The 14,761-nt window shown below is 41.6% G+C and overlaps 1 protein-coding gene across 1 annotated transcript; it reads left to right on the top strand.

Annotated features, from left to right (window-relative positions):
- Positions 1 to 1,493: 1,493 nt before the first annotated feature.
- On the top strand, positions 1,494 to 14,207 carry mrs2 (magnesium transporter MRS2). The gene is made up of 11 exons (XM_007903173.2): positions 1,494 to 1,908; positions 4,247 to 4,320; positions 4,400 to 4,436; positions 5,896 to 6,008; positions 7,966 to 8,139; positions 9,129 to 9,259; positions 10,252 to 10,368; positions 10,734 to 10,886; positions 11,568 to 11,685; positions 13,285 to 13,392; positions 13,565 to 14,207. The coding sequence occupies exons 1-11, from the start codon at positions 1,614 to 1,616 to the stop codon at positions 13,622 to 13,624; spliced, it is 1,380 nt and encodes a 459-aa protein (XP_007901364.2). The 5' UTR covers positions 1,494 to 1,613; the 3' UTR covers positions 13,625 to 14,207.
- The last annotated feature ends 554 nt before the right edge of the window (positions 14,208 to 14,761 follow it).

The raw sequence follows: 14,761 nt of genomic DNA, 5'->3' as shown, positions 1-14,761 counted from the left end.
AAACAGATATACTCATCAGAGAAATACGCCCATTAACCCAACAAGCTTCTCCAGTACTACCAGCATCAGGTATTGTGGTCATAACAAATTACATTTGTATAGCTCCTTTCATGTCGGGAGGACGTCCCAAAGCACTGGACAGTCAAGGATGCGCACCCGAGCTGGGGATTAGGATTAGGAGGGGTGGAGGGCAGGACGGGTGGGGATAGAAACGTGACTAAAGGCACAGTCGAAGAGGAAGGAGTTGAGTCAGGCCTTAAACCAGGCAAGTCAGGGGGCAGTCGGGAAGGGACTGTGGGATGGAGTTCCAAAGGCTGGGGTGCAGAGAGGCTGAAGGCCTGAGCGGCGGGAGAGGGCAGGTTGATATGGGGTTAGCAGGTCACAGAGGTAGGAAGGGGCCGTAGAGGACTTTGAAGGCGAGGACGAGGACTTTGAACTCTTATCCTTATCCTCTGGGGATAATAATAATAATAATAATAATAATAATAATCCTTGCATTTGATATAGCGCTTTTCACGTCGGGAGGACGTCCCAAAGCGCTTCACAGAATATACTGTAAAGTGAATTGACTGTATATTTGTGGGCGAACGCGGCAGCCAATTGCGCACAGCAATGTCCCACAAACAGTCGTAGATTGAAAATGACCAATTTATTATTGTTTTGGTTTTTGGAGGGATTATTATTAGGCTCTGTGTGGAGTAAGGAAACTTGCCCAAGGTTTCGCCCTCTGCCTGGAATTGAACTCAGGTCTCTCACTTGCAAAGCGAGTGCTCTAACCACTGAGCTACAGGACTCCACGATGGGCACCCAGCGGAGCCGGGCGAGGGTGAGGAGGATAGGGCCTCGGAGCCCGGTGCGGGAAGGGAGTTCAATTGCTTGCGCACATGCGTCCCCGGCTTTGGTTTACAAAACATGGCCAGACCCCCCCCCCCCCCCGCCATGGGCTCACTGTCGCCTCCAGGAGGATGGAACAGGTGCAGCTGCCAGGAATCAGAGGGACCGCGCCTGCGCACGACGTCTCACATCACCACCGAGCCAGTGACGCGCATGCGCATGACGTCCCCTTCTCTCCCCCCCCCCCTTCTCCCATTAACCACACGGCGAGAACCGCGCGTGCGCAAGACAGCTCCACAACAACCCGCCCCCCCCCCCCCCCGGGGCAGGCTGGGATAGAACCTCGGGAGGTATAACCTTCCGGAACCCGCTTGTGATGTCAACAAAGGGAACAATCGGTGGATGGAATTCTACTCCCCGGGCGTTCTAAGTGTCGGTCAGCGGCAGAGGGAGAGAGTCTGAGTGACTGAGTGACTGAGTCCAACTTCATTTGTAGTTTAGGAAGTTGTTGAAAGTGCGTCCAGTATTTGCTGTCTCTCAGGTTGTCACACTTGATGCCATCAGCCACCTCCATCACTGCTACTGTTTCCTTTCCGGGCCACATAACGCTGGGCCTGAATCACCCCCCACCCTCACCCCCACCCCCCACCCCTCTGCCCTCATTCCCCCCAGAGAACATCCTAACGTTGACACCCCTCACTGGGGCTAAAACCAGAACCAGAACCAGCTTTGCTGCTGTTTGTTTGACTGTCTGATTGACGGTCGGTTTTGTGAGTTGAATGAATTTTGAGACTGCAAGCGGAAGAATCTCGTGGATGGAGGCTGCTGTGCTGACCAGGACTTGGCTGCGCGTATTTAAAGAGCAAGCTGCGGCCACTCTTCAAGAGGGTTCACTTCGGTTATGCTCCAGAGCTTGCACCAGCCGAAGAAGGTCAAAAGGCGTGCGCGCGTACGAAAGAAACCTCTCTGCAGTTTGTGCACCTGCGGGAATCCAGCCGCAGCAACAACTGTTTGCGTCCCGAATGAATCGGTATTTCTGTCACACCAACGCATTTAATGTAGCATTGTCCTCAGGTAATTTGTCTTCCAAATACAGCAATATTCGATATTGCAATTATTTCATGATTTGCGATGCCTGCTGCTTTTTTTTTTAGGACACGTGCAATGACACGATAAAGTTAACAGTTTCAATGTTCTGCTTAATTTAATGCAGCTGATTAGTTATCAGTTAATTATCAGTGGAGACCTGTAGCTCATTGGTTAGAGAGACCTGGGTTTGATTCCCGGCAGGGCGACGCCTTGGGCAAGTTTCCTTACTCCACACGCCTGATAATGATCCCTCAAGAAAAAAAAACAATAATAAATTGGTCACTTCGAGCCACAACTACTTGTGGGACTCTGCTGTGCGCAATTGGCTGCCGCGTTTCGCCCACAAATATACAGTCAATTCACTTTACTGTGAGACGTCTGGAAGACATGAAAAGCGCTATATTAAATGCAAGGGTTATTACATTATTTATAGTTATAGTGCCAAAGGATGCTTACATTGGGACTGACCATGGGACCATTACGTTACAGTCAGACAATTGGGGATCATTTTCAAGCTTAAGTTGCAAAATATGCTTATTTTCTGCAAATAATATGACAAATATTTGAAATTTTCATACTTTACTGGTAATACTTGGCACAAAGATTATTTATGAACATTAACCTGTGGAAGGAACTGTGTTGTAGACTTTAAAAGAAAAATCTGACCCGATTGCTCTGGATGAATGTTTTTAAGATGGGTCAGTTCCATTTTTCCGATATAGGTACAGCCATTCGAACTTGAGAATAAATCATACTGAACATTTAATGTCATTTTTTTGGAGTCTCTTGTATGCAGTGACTGCATATGTTCCATATGATAATCATTCTTACTTTTGATAAAGCACCTTTCATATCAGAAGGACATTTTAAAGCGCTTCACAAGGTTTACTGTAAAATGTAGTGACCGGATTTTTGGGTGCAAATAAATGCAGCAGCGAATTGCTCTCAGCAATATTTCACAAAGAACCATGAAATGAATGAGCAATTTTATATAGTGGATTATTGGCCAGGACACTGGGAGGAACTCATTTCTCTTTTTGAATAGTGGGATCCATAACATCTACCTGAACAGGCAGAGGGGCCTCAGGTTTAACATCTCATCTGAAGGGCGGCACCTCCAACAATGCAGTGCTCCCCTAGTACTGTAATGGGAATGTCGACCTATACTGTTATCTCAAGGTCCTGACGTGGAGTTACCGACTGAACCAGACTGACACCTTGATGATGCTCAATCATTGTGCTTTACTGAAATTTCAGTGACAATGCTGCTTGTTCACAGTGAAGGATGTCTTGTCTGCTGTGGGAAATGGAAATTTGTCCTATTTTAACATCTGGAGCAAGAGGTTCTTTCTGTTCATTGTAGTTTGGTGAATTATACATTGTTAAAGTTATTACGGTTAATAACAAAACCTTCCCTTTCTGCAACCTCCCTCAAGTTTAAGTATTGAGCACTACTCCCAAATTATGTGCATACTACATACAGGTTACTCTGGATTCTACTGTCATCTTTGAGGGGGCTGGGAGGGGGCGGGCGGGCAGGGGTTTTGGGGAGCTAAGCTGATCTGTCTCCAAGGTGATAAATTTGACAACAGAATGTTGGAACCAAACTCATCCTCTGTGGCGGTCTCGGTTGTCCAGTTCCTGAGGCAGGCAGGTCCTCTATTCCAGGGCACAGCTGATGACAGCACAGCCAGGCTGGCTCATCGGCAGGACCTTAAAGGGCAGACCAGTCGCTGGGTCAGGGACTTTTCTGCAGTCAGCTGCCGCTATTCCTGCAAGCCAAAGCCCTAATGGGTAGGGTCCTACTGGACAAGTGGCAGAAAAGCCTGCCAGGCAGTGCTCTCAAAAGCATGCTATGTAATTTTAGCTGGTTAGATTCCAGCAGTACCCTAACACACACTCTGAAGACCCTAAGTCATGGCTCTCGCCAACCTGCACCTAATACTTATCAGTCTTAGGTAAACAGGATGCGTCCCTTCAGGGGGGAGAGCACATTCTATTCCAATAAACATCTCTGGAATTGCTATAGGTGGGGTGCATGGAACTCTATTTGATTTTGAATACCCTTAAGCATGGTGATGCATTTTTGCATGTGTTAGACACCCGGCTGACNAAAAAAATGCTCTGGATTCCTTAATAAGAATTCCTGTCAATCTCTGGTCTGCAATTGGCTCCTGTGAATCATAGTGATGTATTAGGAGGACCGATTAATAGGAGGGGTTGTAATTATGAACCCTATTAAGGAATCTTGTTTAAGAAATACTGCAAGTTAGATCTGTATATAAATACCTGTTGATAATCTTTACCTTTTGAATTCTCTTAGTAAAAGGAAGCCGATACTACAGTACAGAACCATTGCAGTCTACTCTGGCCTCTGTGGTTCCAATGTTTTCAGTGGTAAGTGTCACCTAAATACTCGGTTTTTTAAAACGCCACATGAATGTCAATGTTAATGGGCGTCATTTTCTTCTTGCAGATGAAATTTGACGAGGCTGGAAATGTCAGCTCTTTTGGTAAGTTTTATTTTTTAAGTCATAACATTTCTTGTTTCGAGTAAAAACCTTGTGCTGAGAACATTTAAAGAAGATGGTGATGCCCATTTAATTCTGCTTCCATTGTTTTATCTTTTTCTGTAAATGTTATCTTGTTTTCAAACTTACTTTTGAAGTGTCATTCTCATCATGTAACAAGTATTCACTTGTGTGTCTCGAAACGGGGACCAAGTTTATTTTCTTGGAAAAATGTATCTTAGTCCAGTTAATTGTGCAATGTGTTCCATTCAGTATCACTAAAACACATATTGAAGCTGAAAGAGATCTAGGGGTATTAGTTGACTTGTTGCTCACTATGTCAATACAATGTGAGGCAGCAATAAGCAAAGCAAACAGGATGCTGGGCTATATTGCTAAATCAGTTGAGTTTAGATCCCCAGACATCATACTCAGGCTGTACTGTGCTCTGGTCAGACTGGACCTTGAATACAGCATTCAGTTCTGGACACTGTGACATAATGGGGGTTTCCAGGCCTACAGATGGTACAGAGGAGAGCAATGAGAATATTCCCCAGTGTTAGGAGAATGAGCTATGAGCAACAATTAGACAAATTAGGAATCTTCAATCGTGAGAGAAGACGACTCAGAGGGGTCATCTCATAGAGGTGTATAGCATTTTAAACAGGATTGGAAAGTAAACTCAGATCAATACTTCAGGATGCATCATAAGGTGGAGTCCTGTAGCTTAGAGGTGAGAGCACGCTCCTCGCAAGCGAGAGGACATGGGTTTGATTCCGGGCAGGGTGAAACGTTGGGCAAGTTTCCTTACTCCACACGTCTCTGTTTACCTAGCTGTAAGTAGGAACCCGGTTGTTAGTCGTTTAGCGGATCGCTTTTCTGGATGTAATAATTCCTTAAAAATATATATTTTTTAAAATTTGGTCACTCAAAAACACTCGCTGTTTTGTGGGACACTGCTGTGCACAATTGACAATCGCGTTTCTCCCACAAAATATACCGTCAATTCACTTTACAATATAGTCTGTGAAGCGCTTTGAGACATCTCGAAGACGTGATGATAATAATAATTCTTGTATTTGATACAACGTCTTATAATAATAATAAAATATAAAAAGAAAAATCCATGCGTTTGATGCAGCACTTTATTATTGTAGAGGCGTCTCAAAGCAGTAGGGGGGAGTAAAATTGTCTTTAAATGGGAAATAATAATCCTTGCATTTTGATTTTTTTTGATGTGGCGCCTTATCACGTCTTCGAGACATCTCAAAGTGCTTCACAGAATATGCTGTAAAGTGAATTGACTATAGATTTTTTTTTGCTGGAAGAAAGCTGGAGAAGAGAACGAGTTCCTAATCAAATTGAACGGTTCCTTACATATGATTTTTTTTCTTAAATGTTCCAATAATAACCCTTACATTTTAGTAAATGTACATTGTTGCTCTGTGTCACTTCACTGTAGAAAGGAAGAAGACAGAATTGTTCCAGGAGCTTGGACTTCAAGCACGAGATTTACGGTTCCAGCATCTGACGAGCATTAATGCCAAGAATAATTGCATTATCTTAAGGATGGAGGTAAGATGAATCTTCAATCCAAACATTTTCTGGAGATGTGGATTGATTCAACGCTTTATAGAAATGATCTGTGTTTGCTTGTGATTTTTGATTTTGAGTATGATCAGAAGCATCCAGGAACATTTTGTCAGCAATTATAGCACACCTTGGAATAATGATGATCTTGTGGATCTGTGCTAAGCAGAAACACAATACACTCGACTTCTGAAGCTGATTAGCTGTCTTTTTGTCAGACTAAAAAGCGTCCTCTGCTAAGGAAGTGATGTAATTGATGACTTCACAAACCGACCATTTTTCACGCTTTGCTTATAATGCAGTTACGGAGGTATTGTACGCAGGCGATCCATTATAAAGCCTTCAGCTCCCCTCTCGACTCTCTTCCCCCTCCTCGCTCCCTCCCTTCCCTCCCCTCACCCTGACCATTTCCCCCCTGCTCGGGTCATGACCCAACTGTGCAGCGCCTTGGGACGTCCTCCTGACGTGAAAGGCGCTTTATAAATGGAATCTTGTTGTTGTTGTTGTCCTGTACCATTGTTATGTTCTTTAAATGTTTGTAAGTTGTCACGGTTCATGCCTCAGATCAGAACTGAAAGTGCCAGAGGGACAATCTATTAGGAACATTTTTATTCTTCGCAATTTGTGTAGCAAGTTGTCGAAATTGCTTGTAATTGTTGAGAATTACAGAATAACATTTAAATTTTATCTTAAATCATTTTGAAATGGTGATATAAACATGTGGGTTCTGTCTTTATTGTTTATGTGACAGATAAGTTAATCAAATATTCCATTCAATTAATAATACAGCAGCACCTTTTTGTACCGAGGTAGAGTTTTGTGAATAACTTTACATTTGATTCAATGCAAGATGTATATCAATCATTATTTCCTGATAAACTTGCACTAACGGCAGTACAATGACTAATCATTCGCTGTGCTTCCCCATTGTACTTCACTGAAACAAATGAAGGCACACAATCTACGTCAAAATAAAGCACATTTATTTAAAAAACAAATCTACATAAATTTTCAGGTTGTGGTATGCTGCCTCCGTTCACCCATTATAAAATTGTGAGACTATCCTCTAGTTATTTATTCCCAGCACCTTGGGATGTCCTCCCGATGTGAAGGTGCTATACAAATGTAATTTGTTCTTGTTATTTCTGATGTTTACTCTTCACCTTGATGAGATTACTGCCTTGTAATCAATCCAGGTCCCATTATTCTCTATCTACGTTATACAATTCAATATTATTCCTGGCCAGTTGAGAATAAAAGTTGCCACTGCATGAAATTGCTCTTAAATGTCATTCAAGAGAGGCCCTACAGGGGAGGAGATGATGGTCATTCTAAATGTACAATTTGCCATTTTGATGAGAAGCCAGTTCATGTTGTAATCATCAATGTCAGTGTCAACTGGGTTAGAAGTTTCTTTTCTGAGTGAAGCTGCTACCAAATAAGTCCTTCCTCATGAAATTAATGATTTTATTTTGAGAGCCTGGTGCTAGTTTACAAGACCTTGTGTTTCAAAGTTGAACCGGATTGTGATGATGGTTATGTGTTCAGCCGCTGGTGTTGTATTTATTTGGTTAAAAGTGAAGCGATTATCTATCTTGCCTCCCTCATCCTAGATATTCTGACCTTGTTGTAATAATAATCCTTGCATTTGATATAGTACCTTATCACGTTGTTTAGACATCTCACAGCGCTTCACAGAATATATTGTAAAATGGATTGATTGAGTATTTTGTGGGTGAAACACGGTTGAGCGCAAATTGGCTGCCATGTTCACCCACAAAAAAAAATGTCTCAATGATCTACAAGGCACTATATAGGAAATTATTGTAAATAAATCTGCTGTACCAGAAAACATAGTGGGGTCCAACAGTACATGGCTGGTGTTGTTTTTGATTCAAAAGATCACTGAAAGTTTCACAGGAATTTTATTTTGTTTTGCCAGATTCTAAAGGCTGTGATTACTCCGAAATACCTCCTTATACTGGATTACCGCCAACCAAATCTGGAGTGTTGGCTTTTAAATGAACTGGCCTCACAACTAGCGGGAGATGGACAACTGGTCATGTACTCTTTGCCGTTTGAATTCCGTGCTATAGAAGCAATACTCCAACACAGGGTTAGTGAGATTGGGATTGTTTCTGACCTGAAAACAGCAAAGGTGAACACGGGACAAATTTGATTGATTTCTGGTTGGAAAAACAAAAATTGTTGGTATTTTACACAAGTTTAGTTGGTGTTCACCCAAACCTTCAGTTGGTGTTCACCCCAAACGAAACAACTCTCACTTTTATTTGAATGAGTCTCTGAATCATTTCGAGACAATTAAGTCATTCTTTGTGGTTGCTCAGAAGCTTTTATAATTGTAGTGTTGTAACACGGCTGAAATTGAAACTTCTTAACTTCTTCATGTACATTGGCCGACAATGGCCGACAACTAATTGGGTCATCATAAATTCTTGTTCCTCTATTCCCTCTTCCCCCCCCACCCCCCGAAAAGAGTGACAAAGAACCTTTTCAGATGAACACGAGTGAAAGACTTTTTTGTAGCATTGGGCTTTGCCAAGTGCCACAGTTGCATCCCTTTGTGATCCATTTTATCAAAATAAAAGATATCAATCAGTGCAGGGAAAAACGCAACACTTTCCCACACTCTGTCGGGATCAAGCAAGTCAGATTTTAGTACAGCATCCTTTAGCTTCATCCTGGACTTCAGAAGATCACTCCCAACTGCATTGGGGGGATATTTCCATTTCACGCATTAACCAATCGCTGGCTACTGTGAGCAAGACTGCCAGTAGAGATCATTTTTGGACCAGTGCTCATTAGGAGCTGCAATGACCGTGTCCACACAGTTTTGAGAAAGATCTTTAGATTTGTCTGAGCAGCAGTCTCGGTTGGCCTGCATGTCCAGCAGTCCACGTTGACTCATGTGCCCTACAATCCAGGACTAATCAGCAGTGTAGGTTGATAGGAACACATTTACTGTACTCCCCTGCACATACACATTTAACATTTATCTCCATTCAAGTGTTAGCAAGGCTTTTGCTATTAACTGTTAAATAAATCTAAAAGGCTCATTTGGGAAAATGTACTTTACATTTCTAGATGAATACTCTACAAGCAAGGCTAAATGAAATACACCCTCAGGTACTGGAGACCTTAGATGCTCTAGTGGACCCGAAACTCCTGTCACTCGATAGAAGCAAACTACACGTCCTTCTTCAGAACAGCAAGAAGTAAGAATACAACTTGAGCTTTGCTTAAAATTGAGTTCTGCCAACAAACTTGGCTCAAGTAGCGATTCCCAATGTGTCCCTTGCTTGAGCAGCTCACTCACTGCAATCCTCAACACTCTTTGCTTCTCTCACATCCCAAACTGCTTTTTACCCCCACGTGTGACCCCAGCACACGGTCAACTCTGCTGCCTGATGACCAATGCCTGTTACTGAATGTACGTGACTCAAATCTGGTCTGATGGTCCATCACCAGATCTGGCTGTACCACACTCCTTACGTCGATGAGTAGTGGCCTGGGATGCTGCCCTGTGTGAGGGGCACTATGTAAATGCAAGTTGTTGTTGGATTGAATCTCTTAACATATATTTCATTGTATTTATTCACAAGTACAATTCGCATGCATGTTGGGTTTTGTTATAAGAGGAGGGTGACAGAATTGCATTAAAAAAATCCCTATGATTTTTCCTGAGGAGGAAAGTAAGTGCTTTCTCAACCCCACTGACACACAACAGATGTTTCAAAGCATTCTGAAACACATTAAGGATACAGTGGAATTGATCATTTTGTATGAAAAAAAGTATTCAATGCAGTGTATAGTTTGTTACTATTATTGGAAATATCTACATTTTATCCGAATTGAAAAGGTGCATTGGATTATTCATAACCCATTTTCTGTCCATCTTTCACGCCCGAAGTTGGGGAAAAATAATGCAGAATATTATGCTGTGTTTTGCGTGTTGTTATACACAAATCCTCCAAGTCCTCACATTGTGACAACAAACAATAATAACAAATTACATTTTTAAAGCACCTTTCACGTCGGGAGGACTTCCCAAGGCTCTGGGATGTTCAAATGCTCCAGGAAGCTGTCCTGCGTGAAAGGGGCGCAATATAAATGTAAGTTGTTGTTGACATTCTTGTTGTATAGCCTGAGGTGGATTTTCATCAGTTCAACTTACTCTGCTCCTCCCCCCCCCCCCCCCCCACCACAGCCTGAGTGAGCTGGAGACGGATGTGAAGGTCTTCAAAGAGGCATTGCTGAAGATACTAGATGAAGAGAAACTGATTGAAGAGCTCTGTGTCACCAAGTGGAGTGAGACACAAGTTTTGTATGTACAACTTTACTGTTTTACTTTGCACCAGTCTGCTTCTAACTTCCAATCTCTGATGCTCTGAGAAGCAGTTAGCTTGGGGCTGATGCTTTATTCCTTCTGTAGTATATCTGCAAGAAACAAAAGTCCTTGAATATGATTATTAATATTAAGGGATTGTTGCAGTGTGGAATCAAGAACATAAGAGCAATCGGCCATACAATTGATTTGTTTTGGCATTAAACTTATTGAAGCTTTCTGCAAATCTCTTGAGTTGTAGAATAATATTGACAATGTTGATTTGTCATTGCTTTTCAAAGCTTAGCTTAAATCTTTGTCAATGCTGCACTAACAGAAACTGTTGCCTTTGTTTCTGCTCGCAGTGAGAAGAGCAGTAAAGGTATTGATCCTGCTGAGGAGATGGAATTGCTACTTGAAAATTATTACCGACAGGCTGAGGATCTGGCTAACACAGCACGGGAGCTGAAAGTGTTAATAAATGACTCAGAAAGTATCATTTTTATTAACTTGGACAGGTGGGTTGAAGATGAAGCTGGTTGAGCACACCATGGGGTGTTCTAGCTGGTCTGTACTATTCTGTAATTGTGGCTTGACAACTATTGCAGTTCAGAGCAGTGTCAGGAGAATGCGCTGTGGCACATCTGAGAACTTTCCTAATCTATATAAATGTTTGCGCACAAAACACTCCACCTTACAGTATATTCTGTGAAGTGGTTTGAGACAAGCCTCCCGACATGAAAGACACTATATCAAATGTAAATATTATAATGTCTCATTTTAAACTGCATGCTTACCCCCACTCCTTTAAAATGATCACTGTGACAACCCATAATGAGAAACTTGTCACATGAAGCTCTTGTAATGTACAACATTGAAAAGAACTGGTGGCACTTGTCTCTGATTTTCTTCCTCCCTTCAGAATGCGTTTTAGTTTCCTGTGTTGTAAACTTTCTAGGAACACATCTGAGCATTACATGCAGTTTATTTTTGTCTTCTTAGAGAAAATATTGATAATTTTGCGTGGGTTCAAATTGAAGTCATTTTACTTTTATCAAAATGCACATATGGACAACCTCAGATGTTATTTAAAAAAACCTGTGCTACTAGATTAGTGTTCTTCAGTGTTTTACTGTATAAAAATGTGTTCATCTAGGTTCAGGAGTCAGTGTGTGTGTGTTCATTAATATTTCCTGCAGCCACCGTAATGTGATGATGCGGTTGAACCTCCAGTTAACAATGGGAACGTTTTCAGTTTCCCTGTTTGGAATCGTCGGTGTTGCATTTGGTATGAATTTGGAATCCTCCTTTGAAGAGGTAAGAGAATCGCCATAGCACCTCGGCATGTCAACTTTTCCACAAGTAATTGCTGTCAAATGTACGCAACTTTTATTTGCAATTATTGAGTTCAAGCACCAAAGCTGAAGCAAACATATGAACCGTACAGGACAGTAATAAATAATAATCAATAATCCTTGCATTTGATATAGCACCTTTTCACGTCATTGAGACATCTCAAAGCGTTTCACATAATACATTGTAAAGTGGATTGACTGTATTTTGTGGGCGAGACGCGGCAGCCAATTGTGCACAGCTATGTCCATAAACTGTCATGGGTTGAGTGACTGATTTTTTTCAATTTTTTAAGAGATTATTACCCCCGGAAAGTGATCCGCCAGTCAACTAACAACTGGGTTCCTGCTTTCTGCTAGGTAAACAGGTATATAGAGTAAGGAAACTTGTGTAAGGTTTCACCCTGCCCAGGAATCGAACTTGGATCCTCTCGCTTGTGCGGCGAGCGCACTAACCATTACACTGTGGGACTCCTGAAGCTACTGGAATATTTTAGTGTAATGTTACAGCCCATAAAATACACAGTTAATTCACTTTACAATATTTCCTGTGAAGTGCTTTGAGACGTCTGAACAATGTGATAAGGCGCTATATCAAATGCAAGCATTATTATTATTAAGTACTAAATAATTTAAGTAGACCTTTTAAAATATTTCTGTGTTTGTCGGGTTAACTTTGTTTCCTCCAATTTTCTGTACCCTATACTCTCTGTTCAATAGCCTTTCTGTTTTCTTTCTGTAATGCATCTTATGAACCTGGCTCAGTTGGTAGCAGTCTCTTTTCTGAGTCGGAACGTTGTGGGTTCACGCCCCATGTTGGGACTTGGAACTCAAATAGTCTTAAGCTGACTCCAAAGCAGTGCTGGGGAAGTGTTGCATTTTTGGAAGTGCCGTTCTTCGGGTGAGACATTAAACCAAAGCCCTGTAGATATTAAAGGTCCCATGGCACTATTTGAAAAAGGAAAGGAGTTTCTCTCTGTGTCCTGGCCAACAATCCCTCAAATAAAATTGGTCATTTAAATCCATGACTGTTCGTGGGACATTGTTGTGCGCAAACTGGCTAGCGCATTTAACCCACAAAATACAGTCAGTCTACTTTACAGTATATTCTGTGAAGGGCTTTGAAACAGCCTCCTGACATGAACTGCGCTTTGCCAAATGTAGGGATGATTATTCTTGTTATGCTATTTATTTTAAATTTAGGAGTAGCAGTGCTTATTTTTGGGAGGGATATTCTATTGGTTAGAAACCAGCTTTGTAGTTCAATTAACCAGCCCAATGCAAGACTGAACATTGCAGCTTCAACTCAAACCAGGAAATAGGAGCCAATGTTGAATAAACTCGGATAGACTGTTAAAAGTTAGATTTATTGTACACTATAAAACTGTAACATTGATTATTGAAGACGGGCAGCAAAATAACTAGAGCTTATCTGAAAAAGGAAAACGTAGCCTCATTTTTTTATTACTACAGGAATTTAATAAAATGAACATTGTAGTCAGTTGTACTAAATGTCACCAGTTGAAGACGCTTGAATATGCTTTTCTACATTTGTTTTTTATAGGACCCCAGGATCTTTTGGTTGGTAACAGGCATTATGTTTCTGGGGAGTGGCCTAATGTGGCGACGTCTGCTCTCTTTCCTGGGCAGACACCTTGACCCTCCACCACCTGTATGTATTAATGCACGTCTTAGTCTTTCATTGATTTTGTGCCAATTAGCTGTTGAGAACTAATTTTTATTGAATTCCAGCAAACTTTAAAAGCTCTTTGTGAAATGCAAGGATTATTATTATTATCATAGCTTAATTGCTTACCCACTTCATCTGTTTTGTGTTACTCTAGATGCTTTCTATTCCGAAAAGGCCACAGCCAAGTGGTGGAACAAACGACCTGGGACACTGATCCAAAGCATATGTTCCCAGCTCTGTTGGAAATCCATTCATATCTACCAAATCTGTACAAGCATGATCAAGTGTTACATCTGGCAATGTACAACTGGAAGTATAACTCTCACCTGATACTTCCAATGTCTTTTGACTGGACCGGAAAGATTCTATTCTATCCTTTTCTGAGAGCTGTTATAAATCCACAATTAGTGTGATCTCACTGCATTCAGAAGCTTGTGCTGTCAAGTCAGGAGTCACAAAATGTTACAAAAAGGGAGCTAACGCAGGCCTATGTTCTATCTCACAGGTGGTAAGCACACTGGGATGTGTTTTAAGTGCTTCATATTTCTCTGGCCAAAATGTTACAATGAATTACGAAGTGCATACTTTATGTGCTAATGTTAGTTACTGCACCATCAAAGTGCCTTAGGAATGTAGAATTTCCTCTCTTGGGGATGGAGAGATGAAGAAAAGCAGACCTAGAAGGCATCCAAGTAATTTTGCCCCTCGCCATTCATTGCTTGAGAGGCCCACGTGGGTGACCTTCAGATTCACTCACTCCTTCCCCTCGTTCAAAGCCAATCTCTTTGACTGCACTTTCTGACCTCTTTCCCCTCCTCAGCCCCTTTGGCTCCCATTCCCAGCTCAGGTGTCCAGCAAGGAGTGTCAAGCACTCTGAGATGTCTTCCTGATATGAAAGGTTATACATACATATATATAATGTATATGTAATATTGTGTTGTGTCACACAAGAACTAGCTGCTAAGAGAGATGCAGAAGTGGACTGATAAGTAGTTGGCCCTTTTCTGACCATTTGGTTCAATCCCCTCCTTTTTTATCAGTACATTCTTATGCTGCTTTAACATGACAAGTTTACTCCAGAGTTGCCTGTCTGAGTTACCACTGTAATGCATGTAGCCAGTTTTTTCAGTTCTAATTTGGGGAGATTTCTAACTAATGAAAAGGGTCAAGTCCAGAGCCACTGGTTCAATGACATTTGCTACTTTTACATGAAATGACTAGTGTACAGTTTCTGAGCCAAATTGTAACCATGTTTTATGTAAAAATGAATATTTATGTGATTTGTGGTGACAGGTTACTCACAATAGCGTAAAATTCTGCAGCTAAGGTAAAGGAGTAAATGTGTGCATAT

Source organism: Callorhinchus milii, unplaced genomic scaffold, assembly GCF_018977255.1.
Source record: "Callorhinchus milii isolate IMCB2004 unplaced genomic scaffold, IMCB_Cmil_1.0 Scaffold2, whole genome shotgun sequence".
NCBI lineage: Eukaryota > Metazoa > Chordata > Chondrichthyes > Chimaeriformes > Callorhinchidae > Callorhinchus > Callorhinchus milii.
Note: the sequence above shows the minus strand (reverse complement) of the source record. Positions and strands in the feature narration are given on the sequence as shown.

Bases quoted from the DNA above. Each gene is read 5' to 3' on its own strand.
- mrs2 (XM_007903173.2), top strand. From the start codon at position 1,614: ATGAATTTTGAGACTGCAAGCGGAAGAATCTCGTGGATGGAGGCTGCT. The intron at 1,909-4,246 runs GTAATTTGTCTT...GAATTCTCTTAG, and splicing joins TAATGTAGCATTGTCCTCAG to TAAAAGGAAGCCGATACTAC. The intron at 13,393-13,564 runs GTATGTATTAAT...GTGTTACTCTAG, and splicing joins ACCTTGACCCTCCACCACCT to ATGCTTTCTATTCCGAAAAG.